This window comes from Uloborus diversus, unplaced genomic scaffold (genome assembly GCF_026930045.1).
Source record: "Uloborus diversus isolate 005 unplaced genomic scaffold, Udiv.v.3.1 scaffold_15, whole genome shotgun sequence".
In the NCBI taxonomy this organism is placed as follows: domain Eukaryota; kingdom Metazoa; phylum Arthropoda; class Arachnida; order Araneae; family Uloboridae; genus Uloborus; species Uloborus diversus.
Genome location: NW_026558209.1, coordinates 132,565 through 151,261, shown reverse-complemented (window position 1 = coordinate 151,261; position 18,697 = coordinate 132,565). Strand labels below are relative to the sequence as shown.

General features: G+C 39.4%; 1 protein-coding gene across 2 annotated transcripts in view; it reads right to left on the bottom strand.

The window, feature by feature from the left end:
* LOC129233016 (uncharacterized) overlaps window positions 1–18,697 on the bottom strand; it is an 85,737-nt gene that overhangs the window by 28,947 nt on the left and 38,093 nt on the right. For both annotated transcript variants that reach the window (XM_054867096.1, XM_054867097.1), the window contains exon 2: window positions 18,285–18,463. In XM_054867096.1, coding sequence (XP_054723071.1) covers window positions 18,285–18,463 — 179 coding nt within the window. The remainder of the gene's footprint in view (window positions 1–18,284; window positions 18,464–18,697) is intronic.

Sequence of the window (18,697 nt, the reverse complement as noted above, 5' to 3'; positions counted from 1 at the left end):
ATAACACGTACGCACAAACACACACGCCTGCATACACACACTCGTGATTGCGAAAAACATAATTTGAATTCATGATGTCAAAATTCAAATTATTTTTTTTTTTAACAGTTTCCCCATTCCTAACTACCCAATTACCATCCCCGTAAAATCGACACTAAATGTTTCAGGTACATCCCGTTATCGGAAGCAAAGAGCCCTTAACCCCTACTTCGTATATTTACGCGTCCAGTCCGAAACATAAATATGAAAAGAGCAACATGAAATTTAAACCTCATTCATGGATGTAAGAATAACTTTTCGACGCGAAATCAAACCTTTTCGTGCCGATAAGATTTCGCTTATAAAAGAAAATTCAATAAAGATGTTTATGATTATGGATGCTGGCACAGGCATTTCCTCGCCAACTTCTGCTGAGCTCGAGTCCGTGAGGTAACCGAATTTTTAAATTTTTAAGATCTTTAGAGAGATAAATTGTTCTGCAATTGGATTTACAAGCAAGCTAGAGGATTAATTATGCATTGCGTAAAAGCATTGAAAACTTAATCTTTGAAAAACTAAATCGCTTATTACTCTCTTATTAATCACGGCGGGGGGGGGGGGGAGATAGCACATCAAAACAGTCAAGTGAGAACAATAAGCAATCGTGATTGCTCACAAAAATAATTTGAATTTTGACATCTTGAATTCAAATCATGTTTTTCGCAATCACGAGTGTGTGTATGTAGGCGTGTGTGTTTGTGTGGGGGGGAATGTGTGTTTGTGTGTAGGGAGTATGTGTATGTGTGTAGGGGTATGTGTGTGTAGGCATGTGTTTGTTTCTGTGTGCTGGCATAAGAGTGTGGGTAGTTGTGTGTATGAAAGTTTGTGGGGAGGGTATGTGTATGTGTGTGTAGGCATATGTGTTTGTGTCTGTGTGCTGGCATGAATGTGTGGGTAGTTGTGTGTATGTATGTTGTGGTGTGTGTGTATGTGTAGGTGTCTGTATGTATGCATGTGTGTATGTGTTTGTGTATGTGTGTGTATGTGTTTGCGTGTGTATGTGTGTGTGTATGTGTTTGCGTGTGTATGTGAGTGTGTGTGTAGTTGTGTATGTATGTGCGTGTGTGTAGGACATGGATGCAACCTGGAGACGGCTTTCGCTAGAGGAGCAGCATCGTGAGGAGCCGGTCGACGGTGACGGTGCGGAGGGTGACGGTGGGAAAATAAAATGATAGGACGCCAAAAACAGTCAAGTGAAAGCAATAAGCAATCGTGATTGCTCAAAAAAAAAAAAAAACAGATTTCGTGAGATAAGTACGCCAAGTGAGGCTATCCTAGAGCCGCTATATAAATAGGCCGGCGCATCAGCTTAAGTTAAGCCTTTTTGAAACGGATTTTCCATTGTTGTGGAGATAGGGTTACCAGAGAAATGTTTCAGGTCTTGCCAAATTGGCAAAAAATAATATTTTACTTAATAAACAATTTACGTGCCGCTAATCATTGCTTGCAGTGAAAAATCACCAAGCGCGATGACTTGCCAGAAAAGACAAAACTCAAACACGCGCTCCGATCCAAAATGCCTGATCTTAAGCTGGTGCGCCGGCTAGTATATACAGGGATCTTAGGCTACCCTAAGGTTCAATGTCTAACATCTCGCTCATTTATGATTCATTTGGCTCCAAATGTTTCAGATTTATCACATGACTAATAAAAAAAAGTCTTTTCGGATGCAGGAAAAATCAGGAGGCAAACTATTTTCAAATTTAACGGATAATCTTTGAGCCGAATAATCCTCGCACGGATAATAGAGGGTTCATTGTACGTCGATTAACTTCCTCAACTCAAAAAAAAAGTCTCAAATGGCATTGCGCTCGTATAAATGAGTGCACACCATAGACTAATAATAAGAGTAGACCGAGCTTTCCCAGACTTGCTGATGAAAAAATGGGTTCATGGATACATCATGTGACTGGTGTGAGGCTTGACGAAAACTTTGGCGGCATGGTTGCTAGATGGCAACATTATCTGTAGTTTGGCACTCGACATGTATGTAAGACGTAATGTGTTTTCATTATAATTTTTTTTCCCAGTTGCAGAGATTGAACTGTTTTTCTTTTAGTTATGCATTATTTTGACATTAGTAATTAGTTTTTGATCACAGTTTTCAGTAACTTTTATTTCATTTGGAACTGCTACGTCAGCGTTGGCGTGAACGTAATGGCGTAAACGTTTTGCGTCAACGCAAAAATGTACTAATCGGTATCTTAAATTGAAATTGTAGGTAAAAATCTCCGATTATTTTTGGGCGCTTGCATCTTTAATTGCTTAGAGAGTTATTGAAATTGATTAAAGAAAATGCAAAATACTATCCAAACAAAAAAATCACTATATTAACAAAATATTTACAACTAAGAATAACAAATTTACAAATCAGACTCCATAAAAGATCATTCTTCCGTGTTCCATCAATTCTATTTAATTTATTTCTCGCGGGCCTACGATCAATGCCCGCTGTTGCTGGGATATCCACCAGTCACATGGTTTGGTTTATGAGCAGCAAAAGGGTTGCCGTAGTCGGTCTATTCTTATTATTAGTCAATGGTACAGACCTAAGTTCAAAATTAAATGTGTCGAAAACAAAGGACGATTTAGAAACGAAACAAACGGTACGTTTATTGCCAAAATCGTAATAATCATGAACAGAATTTTGAAATTTAGTACAAAAAAGTGCCAGAAGGAGGCGCTGCAGGTGCAATTACTGTTTGCTCTGGTCCGACATTACACACCAGCTCATCGGCCACGTTGCCTGTCCTTTAGCGAAGAGCGTACGGATAGTTTTCGGGTCAGGGCATGTATAGGAACATTATGCAGTCTTTGGTAGCTTCGCTTTGTTGCCGTAGGTTTGTAGCCTAAGTTGTGAAATTCCAGCACCAGGTAACGCTCGTTGTTCAATAGCATACGTGTTTGTACCTTGTTTCACGTTTCAACGTTAGGTATTAGTAGGGTAGAAAGGAGAGTTCTGCCCCAAGAGGCGGCTCTGCGGCTATGAGCCGCCTCCCAATCCCTCCGCCTCCCTGATGCCGCCTCCACCGCCTCCCAATCCCTCCGCCTCCCTGATGCCGCCGTCCATTGCCCCTCTGACCTCCCCCAGCCGTTCCTTCCCTCCCCCAGCCGTTCCCTCCCTCGCCGCGTGAGTTGAGTTGTCCGTGAAAGATTACGAGGTTTCTGGTTGTCATGACAACCAGAGTTTTGGGATGGCAACACTTCGTAGAAGTTTTCGGATGGCAACACTTGTTTTTCGTAACCTTTTACGCGTTTTGGGATGGCAACACTCAACGTTTCGGATGTGAATATTTTTACGCGAACTTTGAAGATTTTATTTTTGCAATGCTCCTGGCGCCATCTATTGAGAGGTTGATTTTTTATTTCCGAACTTTGAATAATTTCGACGAATGGTTGTCAAGACAACCAAAGTTTCGCGAATTTAATTATTTTTATTTTTTACAGAGTGTCGCGGTTGGGAATCGAACACGCGTCCACCAAAAAGCATTGACGCTTTAATTGACGCGCGCATGCCAATTAAGCCACCAGTGCTTTCGAGCTAGAGGAAGTTAAAATGAAACTCAATATAATTTTCACATGAGGTAAATGTACATGGCGCCATCTGTTGAGACTTTGAAGATTTTGTTAATCAGGAGAATATAAAAACAGTATTAATTTTACATAGTATGTTATTTTTAGATATGGCATCCAGAGAAGAGGTTGTATGGATTACAGTCCTTTATCTCAGTTTATGCTGCGTAATGGGTATCATCTATATTCTGACAGGGAAATCAGATTTTGCCGTTGATTTTCTACTTAAACCGAATGATACCTCCAATTCACTCATAACATTCCGAGGATGATTCATTTTAACGTGTCGAATAACCATTTTTCCTGCTGCAATGAAGAAGGCTTACCTGGAGCCGGCTCAAGAAGCAAGTTTTGGCGGTGTCAATGCATTATTTCGTGCTTTGGGCGGAGAAGAAAGCAAGAAAGACATTCAGAATTATCTAGCGGGAGTCGATGCGTACACGCTTCACAAACCTGTGAGAAAGAAATTCCCGACGAATCGCGTCATCGTACATCATAAAGATTTTCAATGGCAAGCGGATCTCGCCGATTTGACAAACTTGCAGAAACATAATCGTGGTTATCGGTATATATTAACATGCATCGATATTTTTTCAAAATATGCATGGGCGAAGCCTTTAAAAACGAAGCAAGGTCGAGAGATTGTCGACGCCTTCAAATCCATTTTTGCGGAGAGGAAACCCAAGTTACTTCAAACGGATCAAGGTGGCGAATTTAAAAATGCACTATTTCAAAAGTTTCTACGAGACAATCAAGTCAAGTTCTTCACAACTTTCAACGCAACCAAGGCTTCAGTAGTGGAAAGGTTCAATCGTACTTTAAAAACCAAAATGTGGAAATATTTTACGAGTCAAAATACTTACAATTATATTGATGTGTTAGACGATTTGATAAAAAGTTATAATACTACTTACCATTCCACCATCAAGAGAGCCCCTGTTGAAGTGAATGCGAATAATGAAGGACAAGTGTATTTCGCGATCTATGGAGATAATCAGGACGCGGAAAGGAAACCGTGTGTTTTCAACATCGGTGATGTTGTTCGTATTTCTAAACAAAAACTCACTTTTGAAAAAGGATACGAAACGAATTGGACAGAGGAATTATTCATCGTCACTGATTGTGTCAAAAGAGCTATTCCCGTATATCGTGTGAAAGATTTAATGGGTGAACCCATACAAGGAACTTTTTATCCTCAAGAATTGCAAAAAGTGAAACTGAAAGAAGATTATACTGTCGAAAAAATATTACGAAAGAGAAGAAGGGAAAATAAAACCGAATATTTTGTGAAATTTCGCGGTTATCCGGAAAAATTTAACCAATGGATTCCAGCCTCGCATTTATCAGACCTATAAATACTTGAGACATGATATCATTTGCTCACTCTGCAAGATGGGCTCTTTCTATGTGACTTTGCCCAGCGACAGCTCATTAAACTATTTCCCTGATAATAAAATATCCCATTTTATTACACGTCTACCGACCCCAATTGAACTGACTGGACATTGGGATTGTGCGCTAGTAGAAGTCATTTACCCGCATACTTGGTATAATGTGAATCGAGAGAATAATTTAATTGGATTCGATCTAGGTGATGGAAAAGAATTAGGACGAAATATTCCACCCGGATGTTACGAAAATGTGTCCGACATTTTGAAGGCAATCAACATACCCGATCATGATAATAAGATTTCCTTCAATTACAATCACGTCACGAAACGCGTTCGTGTTAAAGTGAAAAACAATGCACGCGTTGTCTTTCATGAAGGATTATCGCAGATGTTAGGATTTCCCCCAATGGTTATAGGGGGCGATAGCGACAAAAATGTTGAACAGACCGTGTTCAGCCCGCAGATTGCAGATCCTAATGCACATTTCAGAGTGCTAATGGTTTATACAGATATTATCGAACCTCAAGTCATAGGCGATGTGTATGCTCCGCTCCTGCGAACAATTAAAGTCAGCGGTTCCGACGGAGAAATGGTCAGCGTGGAATATGAAAGACCTCACTATTTGCCCGTGAGTCGAAAAATTATTGACACTATCGAAATCGTTATAAGAACCAACACAGGAATGTTAGTGCCATTCGAGCGTGGAAGGTCGTACGTGAAACTTCACTTTCGTCAGAAATTCCTCTCATGATGTATATTCCATATCAATGCTGTCAAAAATCCTTTGAGGATTACTACACCCATCAATCTGGAAATGGTCTTAATTATTATCAAGGTGCACCCTATCAAAGAGGCTATGGTTTCGGAGGACTCTTTAAATCTTTCTTCAGGGCTGCAGTCCCACTTTTCAAGTCGGGTGCCAAAGCGGTCGGTAAACAAATTTTAAACAGCGGTGTTGATGTATTCAACGATGTCTCACGTGGTGAAAATCTCAAAGTGGCCGCTAAACGACGTTTGAAGGAAGCCGGCAAAAACTTGACGGATAAAGCTGCAGTTAAATTAAAGACCATGATCGGCTCCGGCAGAAGGAATAAAAAGCGCAAACTTCCCAAGAAACAAGTCAGTGTTCGTAAAACCAAGAGAGTGAAAACACATCACGATATTTTCTCTTAAAAAAAAAAAAATGTCTTCTCTCATTCATCGCGATTCTCCAGTGTGTGTGAAATCAGAACTGGACTTATTCACACTGCCTCCCACTCAAGCTGCTATTGAAAAAGGACAATTTGTCGAATATCACCCTATCGCAAGCATTCGAGACGGATCGCCTCTCGAATTTTCAATATCTGGAAGCGGTGTGGAATATACAGATCTCAACGCATCCTACATTTACGTGAAAGCGAAAATCGTCAAAGCGGATGGATCCCCCATATCACCGAAAACCTCCAAGCCCGATGGATCGGAAGTTGAAGAAGTTGTAGTGCCAACCAACTTATTTCTCCATTCTCTGTTCTCACAAATCGACATCAGTTTGAATGAACGAAATATTTCATCTGCAAGCAACACTTATCCATATCGTGCATACATTGAAACTCTGCTAAATTATGGAGAAGATGCCAAGAAAAGTCAACTTACCTGTGAGCTGTTTTACAAAGACGAAGATCCTGAAGAAATCGACCCCAAGGCTGTGAATGCTGGACCCGGATTGAAATCAAGATATGAGCTCAGTAAACACAGTAAAACATTTGATATGATCGGACAATTACACTGTGACATATTCCAACAGAATCGACTCATGTTAAATTTAGTCGATATTAAAATTAAAATGACTCGAAGCAATGCAGCGTTTTGTCTTCTATCGTCAAAAGTGGATGCTGCATACAAAGTGGTATTAGAACATGCGTCATTATTTATACGAAAAGTTCAAGTGAGTCCTGGAGTTTCGCTAGGTCATGTGAAAGCTTTAGAAAAAAGTTCTGCCAAGTATCCCATCGACAGAGTTTTATGCAAAACTTATTCTATTTCGAAAGGAAGTTTTTCCTTCATGCAAGATAATGTATTTCTAGGTGCGATGCCGAAAAGAGTAGTGATCGCATGCATTGAAAATGCGGCTATGAATGGACAATATTCAAAGAACCCTTTCTTATTTTCACACCACGATGTAAATTTCATCTCTATTTACGTTGATGGTCAACCCGTACCAAGTAAACCTATGGAATTGGATTTTAAAAATAATAATTACATTCGTGCCTATCACAGTTTGTTTGATGGATTCAATAGTGATAAGGGTATCTATTTGTCTCGTGAACAATTCGCACGCGGAACGACACTTTACAATTTTGATCTCACAGCAGACCTATGCAACGGTCCTCATTTAAATTTACAACATCAAGGAAATTTGAGAGTTGAAATTAAATTTAGCACTGCCATCGAAGAAACGCTATCATTATTGATCTATGCCGAATTTCAAAACGTGATTGAAATTACAAAATCTCGTCACGTGTTGTGTGATTTTGCAAATTAAAATGGATTCAAATCAAATACAGAATATTCTTCAAAGTGACTCAATTACCAAAAAATATTTTCTGGGTGTGTTTCCCAGTGATCATCTGGCGGACATTGTCATCGATACGACGCCCTCTTGTTTTATTGCAAACGTGGATACTTCGACGGAAGCCGGAAGCCATTGGGTGGCTTTTTATGTAGACGGAAAACAATTGGAATTTTTCGATTCTTATGGGAATCCGCCTTCTTTTTTCAAAGGACACATTGATGATTTTGTATCACAATTTTCAAATGTAAATTTTAATCCCATGACATTGCAAAGCAATGTCACGGCAGTATGTGGTCAATATTGTATTTATTATTTGTATTCAAAATGTCGTGGACATTCCTTGAAAAATATATTGTCTTCTTTTATAGATTCGCATGTTTGTAATGATAAGATTGTATACAATTTTGTAGCAAAACGTTTTCATGTATTTCCAAATTTTAATCAATAAATATATTTAAACGAATATTTTCTTTGTCTGTCTCTCATTCGCCATGGAGTTTCCAAAGTTGGAGGTTCCTTTTACGATGGTCGCAGCCGGACCAACTTCTTCGGGAAAGTCATTTTTCGTTGCCGATCTCATCAAACATAAACGTGAGATGTTTTCAATTGTCCCCGACAAAATTGTATGGTTCTACGGGATCTATCAAGAATTATAAGATACGATCCCCGATGTGACGTTTGTGGAAGGATTTCCTTCAAATTACCGAGAGTATTTAGGGAATTATACGGTTTACATAATTGATGATTTAATGCATTCTTGCGGTAAAAATGAAGTCATGACTAAATTGTTCACGCGTGGAAGTCATCATATGAATATATCTGTAATTTTCATCACACAAAACTTTTTCCACAAAGGAAAAGAAATGCGTGAAATTACTTTAAACGCACATTATATTCTTCTTTTCAAAAATAGGAGAGATTTGAGTCAAGTGACTCATTTAGGAAAACAAATTTTTCCAAGACATTTAAAATTTTTTCAAGAAGTGTATGAGGATGCGACGAAGGAGAAATTTTCATATCTGTTAATCGATTTGAAAAATGAAACACCCGAGGAAATGCGTCTGCGCACAAATATTTTACCCAATCAAACTCAATATATATATCAGAGAAAAATACTATAAAAATGAATGGGTATAAATAATAACATTCATTTGTCATCATGACAATTACCAAGCAACAACTGAACGAGCTGCACCTTCTGCAAATCTGTCCAGCAAAACTTCAAAAAGAGTTATTGAAAAAGATTGATGTGAAATGTATCAAAGCAATTTGTGAGTGCTGTCACAACACACTGAAAGGAAATATTCCTCTATCGAAACATCAAAAGAAGAACTTGTCAAAGCACAAGACAACTTTGCGCAAATTAGCAAATCGCAAATTAGCATTGTCAAAAAAGCGGAAGCTGGTTGTTCAAAAAGGTGGATTTTTGAATTTTTTAATCCCCGCAGCTGTAAGCGTACTATCAACTATTCTTGGAAATGGAACACGCTAAGAAATATTCCTTGGTTCCCGAGGAAATATTTCTGAAACATACAGTCACTTCCAATCAGTTGAGTGAATTGGATCGTGAAATGTTAAAGATTTTACAGAGCAAGTTAGCGGATCATGAAAAGTTATTGAAATATACAGAATTGCTACAAAGGAAGTTGAACATGACAGAATTCAACCCAAGATGGACCCAACCTCAAGAAAATAAAGTTATTGAAAAAGAAGAAGAAGAAGAAGAAAGAAAAATAACAAAAACTGAAAATTATGAATCTACGATACTGAAAAGTGTTGCAAAGAATTACCTGCATCAAGCAAGAAATCTGTTGGATCTCCTGAAGAAACATTCCGATCTTTTATCATGGAATGAAAAAGGACAAATTATTTATAAAAAACAAAACATTCCGAATAGTAATATTGCGGATCTGATGAATTTAATTTTCAGCAATCGAAAAAATATTCATGTACCATGGAAAGATGAATTTTTACACACGTTAAATGAAATAAATGTACCCAAACATTTTGTGAAAAATAAGTATTTAACAGATGTGACTCCAACTTTTGTACCTAAAGCTGTCAATGTACCTTCGTCTCTCGATACACCTAGAATGAAAAGGGCGAAAAGACAGCCCGATTTTGTATGGGATACTATGTATCAATAAAATATTTTAGTTCATTAATTCTGTCTCGTTATTATTTTCGCTGCATGCAAATGAAAACAATAAATGCAGTTAAATGGAATAATACATTTATTGAACAAATAAAAATAGTATATACAAAAACTACTTACAAATCAGCCGTTCGCTCCTTCAAATAATCCACTGTAAACATTGCAATTTGAGTCTCACTTAAACATATTTTTTCGGAAATGCTATCGCAAAGTTCGACAAAGTTCATAGTAGTGAAAATATTTTCATTTTCACACAATAAGGTATATTTCTCTTTTGTGGTTAACGACATACATTCATGTCTTCTTTGTGAGGGATGATCTACCTTACATCCACCACACTCAAAGTTTTTTAATACAGTTCGCCGCATTTCTTCAATGAAGTAATCGTGTACAAGTTCTTTCGCTTCAACTTCATCAATCATTGGAGCTTGAATCTTTTTTTGTTCAGTACAAAGCATTTCGCGAAATATAGTGAACATTACACGGAGGATCTCTCCTAGAATACCGTCATCTTCTTCTTTCAAAATTTTTCTTACATCGTCTCGTAATAAAACGGGAGGTTTTTGTATACATATTTTACCGTCGACTTCTTCTAACTGATGCACTTCGCACTGCTTTTCTCTGGTAATAACAATAGCATCCGTTCCAACGACAAAGTTACTACTCGCGTAGTGGGAATTAAAGTCCCACATTTTTGTTAAAAAATGCAGCCAACTCGGTGGTTGAAAATTCACTTCGGCACCCGAAACAGTATTTTCTAACTGAATTACGATTTTTCCATTTTGTCGTAGGCATACACTGATGTTCAAATCTGTCGGTAAACTTCTAATGTTGTTCTTTTTCTCTTCAAAACGTTGAAGGGAGCTCGAAAGGAACTTTTCCAACCAATCGTCCCGAGGGAGTGTAGGGTTTTCTCCTTCACTAAGTGGAGAAACGACGGGGGAGGGATCCACTGAGGCATGAGGCGAAGCAAAGTTCATTGTTGTATCGCTTTCTTGAGACATGATGCTTGTCGAAATTTCAAGCTGGTTGAAGAGGGAGGCATCATCATCCATTCTCATTCGTTTCGCTGTAGGCGGGTTTGCGTCAGTCACTATGTTTCGAAATGTAATGCTAATCCTCGGTAAAGTCACAGTTTTGTCAGGTTTAATTCCATGCGTAAATAGTTCATTGGTAGGTGGTAACATCACGTACATACTGCCATGGCGACATAGTAATTCTTGAGGTTGAAATCCACGTCTTTCAAATGTCAGCGTTCTGGACGCACCCAGACTCACACAGGCAACACCGTTGGAGGGGTTTACGCTTTTCTCGTCGTCTTTATGCGAGCCCAATGCCGCGGTCCCATCGGGAAAATAGTTCAATAACGCGTAGTTGTACGATTGTCCAGTCGCAGCTTCCACATCTTCTTTTATTCGCAACATCACCGGAGTCCATTCGTGTGCAGGGTTCGACGTGCCAGAGTATTGGTAATCAAGTCCAGTATCTCCGAATGCGAAACTTTTGCGTTTTGGGGTATAGTGTCTCCCATGGACGATCACATTGATAGTCTGGAACGGCAATTTCAGCAGTTCATTGAATATGTTGTTGGCGACTTCACGAGTGTAGAATTGTTCTTTAACTAGAACATTCAAACCATTTGCACTTAGTAAGTAATCCATTCTTGAAGAGAGGGAGAGAGCACCGAGCAACTGAACACCACACATAAAAATCTGAGCGAGAACGAAAATTTTATCAAGATAACAACCTCACTTCCAGTCGTGGCGCTGTAATCGCTCTGATTGATAATCACAAGATAGTTAATCATCGACCTCACGTGCCCAGAGGAAGGGACATAGCAATGACATCTTATCAATGCTTAATCAGCTGATTCACCATCCTGTGTTTTCAAACTGTGTCCGTCCGGTGCTTAATCATCACTGACCGAAGGGTAATCATTATCAACGCGTGTGATGATTAATCTATATTCGATCATGTGATCTTCAACCTTTCGTATGAGTCGACCTGATTAGAATTGCCTCATTTGCACGTTGTAAGTTGCCATGCAAAGAGGTTTAAATCGCTTAGGATTGAACATTGACGATTTTGATGTTCGCATTGCGTGAGGCTAATATCATGACAAGTCCAATTTCAAAACGTTTTGCGATTCGAGATGTGGATGATTTCCCTCTCTTCAATCATCCTGAAACGGTAATTGCATCGGACAGCTCTCCTCTACGAAAAAAAGTTCCGAGTCGATACACCGCATCTCAATCTGTTTTTGAAAGTTGTGAATTAAACATTGTGAATGCTGTGGACGAGAAGTGTACTCCTGCCGAACAAATTGAACTTCCAACGTTGGAGAAACCCCCCGCACCATCAACAAGCTTGATCGAAGAAAACGGACCCCATCAGATTCTCAATATGAACGAAAGACCTCCCATGGGGTTGACTCCCATTCTTCCTTCCGATGACCGGGTTGATGCAAATCTAAAAGGTACCCTTCCACGATTTGCTGAGAGAAAGATAAAAGCTTATGATTTACAATTGGGAACCTTTCTATATGTTGTGGTTAAACCAAATGGAAGTATAGTAATGATGATTGAAGATTGCAGTAATGGGAAAAAAATTAATTTCTCACCTCACGCTTTCGTCGACTTCATGGGAAAAATGTGCAGTTTTAATCTTGTGTATAAAGACTGCAGTTTTGTTGCATACAATGAAATAATTGTATTTAATGTAGCAGGACAATGTACAATGTATCATGTTGATATCTCTGAATCGAATGTTATATTCAACAATGAAAAATTCGTACTTCATAGTGAATCTGCGAAGTGCTTAGTGAATAGTTTTTGCATGATTATGGAAAAATTACTCGAAATAATGTTTTCAACGATTTTACAAGATATGATCCGTGTTTATCGTGATGAATTTAAACCGAAAAAAGTGATTAACGAACATAGTAAAATTCATAAGCGTATGTTGAGCAGTATGCATGATTGTCTGAACGAAAACTATCGCTGTGCGAGATGTAAAATATTGTATCAAACGCAATCGAAACATGAGTGTATGTCGCAAAACTTTCATTCGAAATATCTATGCAGCGAAAATTATATTTTTCTAACTGTTAATTTAAATGAACTTGCAAGTAAAATTTCACAATCGGTTTGGATATATGATAGTATGATACAAGAAATTGATTTTAAATATTTTAAAAGTCTAAACACCTATCTGTAAGTACTTTCATTATTATTAGTAATGTGTATGTTAAAATTAATGTATTTGGTTCAATTTCTCTGTTTTTATTTGTATGTATTTTCAACTATGACAATTTATTTTATACATTTTTTTTTTTTTAAATAATAGTTTGAGAAAAAATATTATATGAATAAAACTATTTAAAGACTTAGAAGAAACGCTAGAATGAAATCATTTGAGAAATGTTTTCCTTCCATTGTGTGTATGTGTGAAAGAGAGAGAGAGAGAAGTTCTTATCTTCCTCCCCTTTGACCATTTGTGGTTTTCGCGTGTTCACTGATGCGTGAATTCGTTGACGCATACGGAGAAAGACTAACGTTTCAAAAGGAGGGGAATGTTTATTTTCGGAAGGGGAATCGTAAAAAGTTGCATTTTATTTCAGCACATTTTAAAGGGACTTGTGTCTTTTAGCACTTCTAGAGCCCTTCTTTGATTTTTTTTTTTTTTTTGAGAAAATTTTATTTCATTAAATTTTATTTAAGAAAAATTTTATTTTGGTACTTATTCCAAATTAGCTGCATTGGTATGCATCGGCTGATGAAAAAAAAAAAAAAAAAAAAGTTGATGGGGTGTATTTGATACACCGGGCTGGTTGGTGGGACCATCAACTTAAAACAAAAGTTTATTTTCAATCTTAAAGATCCTATTTCACTCTGTAAAAATAAAAATAATTAAATTCGCGAAACTTTGGTTGTCTTGACAACCATTCGTCGAAATTATTCAAAGTCCGAAAAAAAAAAAAAAAGAATCACCGAAAGAATGATAAATATAACAGAGTTGGGATTTATTTTTACAAGTATAATAAATGCATGAAAATAATAAAATGACAGTGTAAACGATTAATAACGCGATTAAAACATAACTCATGAAAATGTATAAATCATATTGAATATTAAAGCTGATTGGTACTATGAAAAAAAAAGTTTTGTGAAAAAATGTTTAAAGTTTGAAAACGCTCGAAAATAATCAAAAGAACGAAAGACGTCGAATTAGTCTAAGACCTGAATGTAAAAAAAAATTTGAAATCTAAAATGAATAATCAAATTCATGAAAAATAATCCAAGTTCATAAAGCATTGAAATAATCAAATTCGCGAAAAATATTCAAAAAATAATTAAATTCGCGAAACTTTGGTTGTCTTGACAACCATTCGTCGAAATTATTCAAAGTCCAGAAAAAAATACTCAAAGTCTCAACAGATGGCGCCATGTACATTTACCTCATGTGAAAATTATATTGAGTTTCATTTTAACTTCCTCTAGCTCGAAAGCATTGGTGGCTTAATTGGCATGCGCGCGTCAATTAAAGCGTCAATGCTTTTTGGCGGACGCGTGTTCGATTCCCAACCGCGACACTCTGTAAAAAATAAAAATAATTAAATTCGCGAAACTTTGGTTGTCTTGACAACCATTCGTCGAAATTATTCAAAGTTCGGAAATAAAAAATCAACCTCTCAATAGATGGCGCCAGGAGCATTGCAAAAATAAAATCTTCAAAGTTCGCGTAAAAATATTCACATCCGAAACGTTGAGTGTTGCCATCCCAAAACTCTGGTTGTCATGACAACCAGAAACCTCGTAATCTTTCACGGACAACTCAACTCACGCGGCGAGGGAGGGAACGGCTGGGGGAGGGAAGGAACGGCTGGGGGAGGTCAGAGGGGCAATGGACGGCGGCATCAGGGAGGCGGAGGGATTGGGAGGCGGTGGAGGCGGCATCAGGGAGGCGGAGGGATTGGGAGGCGGCTCATAGCCGCAGAGCCGCCTCTTGGGGCAGAACTCTCCTTTCTACCCTACTGGTATTATCGTCCAACCTTTGCAGCACTATTTATAGGGACTCATATTGCAATCACAAACTAAGCAATCACAATCAAAAGTGCCAACAGGTGGCGTGTAGCACCACCTGTTGGCACTTTTAGGTACTGATTTCCAAATTTCTGTGCAGGATAGTGCTATGGCTTTCACAATAAACATATTATTTATTTCATTTCAAATTGTCCTTTGTCCTGTTGGACACCCTGTAGCATAACGATCTAGGAAGATAAGGCACCGCAGATTGGGCGCCGGGAACATTAAGCGCCGAACATTTTGGGCACCGAAAACTTTGGGCGCTGAGTACTTTGGGGGCCGGAAACATTAAGCGCCGAACATTTTGGGCACCGAAAATTTTGGGCGCTGAGTACTTTGGGGGCCGGGAACATTGGGCGCCGAACATTTAGGGCACCGAAAACTTTGGGCGCTGAGTACTTTGGGGGCCGGAAACATTAAGCGCCGAACATTTTGGGCACCGAAAATTTTGGGCGCTGAGTACTTTGGGGGCCGGGAACATTGGGCGCCGAACATTTAGGGCACCGAAAACTTTGGGCGCTGAGTACGTTGGGGGCCGGAAACATTAAGCGCCGAACATTTTGGGCACCGAAAATTTTGGGCGCTGAGTACTTTGGGGGCCGGGAACATTGGGCGCCGAACATTTTGGGCACCGAAAACTTTGGGCGCTGAGTACTTTGGGGGCCGGAAACATTAAGCGCCGAACATTTTGGGCACCGAAAACTTTGGGCGCTGAGTACTTTGGGGGCCGGGAACATTAAGCGCCGAACATTTTGGGCACAGAGAACTTTGGGCGCTGAGTACCTTGAGGGCCGGGAACATTGGGCGCCGAGCACATTGGGTGCCAGAAACTTGGGCCCAATGTTACCGGCGCCCAAAGTTCCCGGCGCTCAATTGGCGGTGCCCAATCGACGGCGCCCAATCTTCCCATTTCAGTAGCACACAGGCTTAATTTGTGCATGAGAGCTCACAGGGTGCACAGTTCCTTCAATTTTATGTGGGTTTTTATATCTCAAAAAACATTCAACTTAATTAAACAGGAAAATAAGCTTGAAGATCATAAGAGTCTGGTACACATTCTGGCTCACATTAAATCCTGATAGCAACTAAACTAAAGTCATAGCAGAAGATCTACATCTTTAGTTGCATCGGTGAATTTCAAAAGAAAGTCTTGGGATGGAAAGAATTCGTGAAAATCCCTCTTTTAGCATCCTAACATTCATAGCGGCATTCAGGCCATTAAATTTGAGACCTTGTTAAGGACCCATCAGTCTGGAATAGTCTATAACAGAGATGGAGGCAGATGCTGTCTCATTCAAGCTGAAAGACCTTCAAACTGGTAGCTAAGATTAATTTAGCACACCAGGGACAGTTCGCAAACAATGGTGATCCTCAAATCGCAAAATAAAGAACAGAACTTTAGGTGATAAGCTATAACATACAGCTTACTAATAATCGTTGAAGTTAGTACGAATACTTCGAGGTTTTCGCCACCAACATCAGAAAGTTATTTAGTGAATTACCTCCCCTAAGTCAGTGCTGAGGTAGAACTACATGCAATATACCGACAGCTCGGTTATGGCATCCAGATACTGCAGTTTGTCCTTGTTATGAACTCTTGACACCTGCCTCCAACTCGGTTATTCACTATTCCAGATTGATGGGTTGGTTATAACACCCTGAGACTGAAGTTTCGTCCTTGTCAAGGATTCTCGACAGCCGCCTCCAACTCGGTTACTGACTATTCCAAACTGATAGTCATCATGGTCAGTGGCGAAGCCAAGGGGGAGGGGGACACCCCCAGAGCCATTGGTTTTTACATAAATACAAATTCCAATACAGTAATTTATGCATATAAAAGGGCTGTTTTGGTCCGAAAAAACCTTCAGAAGGTATTTTTGATCACGAAATCATCTCCAGAAGGTTTTTTTGTTGATCGAAAAATCCCCTCCAGAAGGTGTTTTTGGTGGAAAAAAAAACCCTCCAGAAGGTATTTTTTGTGGAAAAAAACTCCTCCAGAAGGTATTTTTGGTGGAAGAAAAAACCCTCCAGAAAGTATTTCTGGTCAGAAAAAACCCTTCAGAAGGTATTTATGGTCAATAAAAAACCCTTCCAGAAGGTATTTTTGGTTAAAAAAAACCCTCCAGAAGTTATTTTTGGTCCAAAAAAAAAAAAAAACTCCAGAAGGTAATTTTGATCATGAAATCCTCCTCAGAAGGTTTTTTTGATCAAAATCCTCCTCCAGAAGGTATTTTTGATCCAAAAAAAAACCTCCAGAAGGTATTTATGGTGAAAAAACCCCTCCAGAAGGTATTTTTTGTGGAAAAAAAACTCCTCCAGAAGGTACTTTTGGTGGAAAAAAACTCCTCCAGAAGGTATTTTTGGTCAGAAAAAACCCTCCAGAATGTATTTATGGTCAATAAAAAACCCTTCTAGAAGGTATTTTTGGTCAAAAAAAAAACCCTCCAGAAGTTATTTTTGGTCCAAAAAAGAAAACTCCAGAAGGTTTTTTGATCACGAAATCCTCTTCAGAAGGTTTTTTTGATCAAAATCCTCCTCCAGAAGGTATTTTGATCCAAAAAAAAACCTCCAGAAGGTATTTCTAGTGATCACGTGTATTCTGCGCTAGTGATCATGGTTATCAGCGACTGCAACTCCTTCCTTGTCAGGGACTCCCTGACACCTTCCTCCAACTGGGTTATTGACTATTCCAGACTGATGAATCCGTAGCAAGGCTAAACTTCAGTCTCTGGGTGCGATAACAACGACGGAGTTGCTCCCTTTCAAGGCAAAGATGAACTCGGGAGGAATATAGTTCGTAAAAAGGAAACTCAACTATTAACTATCAAAGAGACCTCTAGCCCTCAAACTATGAAGGAAGGCGCCTTGAATTCAGAAGATAACACAATAGATGGTGGTGCCATCTATGGACAGTTCGAGAATTTAGAACCAGGCTAAGAGCCGAATAACTTTCTGGTCTGGCACCCCAGAGGTATCGTTTCACTTGGAGGACATTGTGACCACGAGATATTTAACGTCGCCCAGTCACCATTAATGACGACGGTAAAAAGAAACTCGATTCGATTCGATTCCGAGTCACAACTGACTACAACTGTATTTATGTCGAGGACTGCATACTAAGTGCCTTGCCTCCATTATTTTTTATACCGATAGATGGCAGCGCCATCACCGGATCGAACAGTTAATGAGAATTTAGAACTAGACCAGGAGCTAATAGCTACCTGGTGCTAGCACCCCCGGAGGTATCGTTTCACTTGAAGGACATTGAGACCACGAGCCTATTTAACGTCGCCCAGTCCCCTTTAATCACGACGGTGGGTCTTCGACCATCGAGGTTCGAACTCAGGACCCTCCGGCCCCGAATCCGACACTCTACCGATCGGGCTACCACGGCCCGCCAGAGGTATCGTTTCACTTGGAGGACATTGTGACCACGAGCCTATTTGACGTCGCCCGGTCACCATTAATGACGACGGTAAAAGGAAACTCACCAGTCTCTTCTGGTTCTTGACGACGGGCCTGTTCATGCCGTTCATGCGGTGGTAGAGGCCGCAGGCGTTGCACAGGTAGTGGCCGGTGCCGTCCCTCCTCCAGAGCGGGGTCGAAATGGCGCCACAGTTGACGCATTCTCGACCCTCGAGGCCGGAAAACAGCTGCGGGTCGCCGTCTACTGTGGGAAAAAGAAACAAGAAAATGCTCACTCCATCGTTGAATTGTTTAGCTCTAAACTCACAAATTACAATTATACACTGCTCGACACTGAAAATGCAACACCAAGAAGGAGTGTTCGGAAATTTATGCAAATTTTAGAGTAGACGTACATCACCGAGTTATGTAAATGATGTGAAATGCGCAGCTCTCCGACGCACGTGAAGTAAGATATAAGGGAAGGAACTTGCAGAAT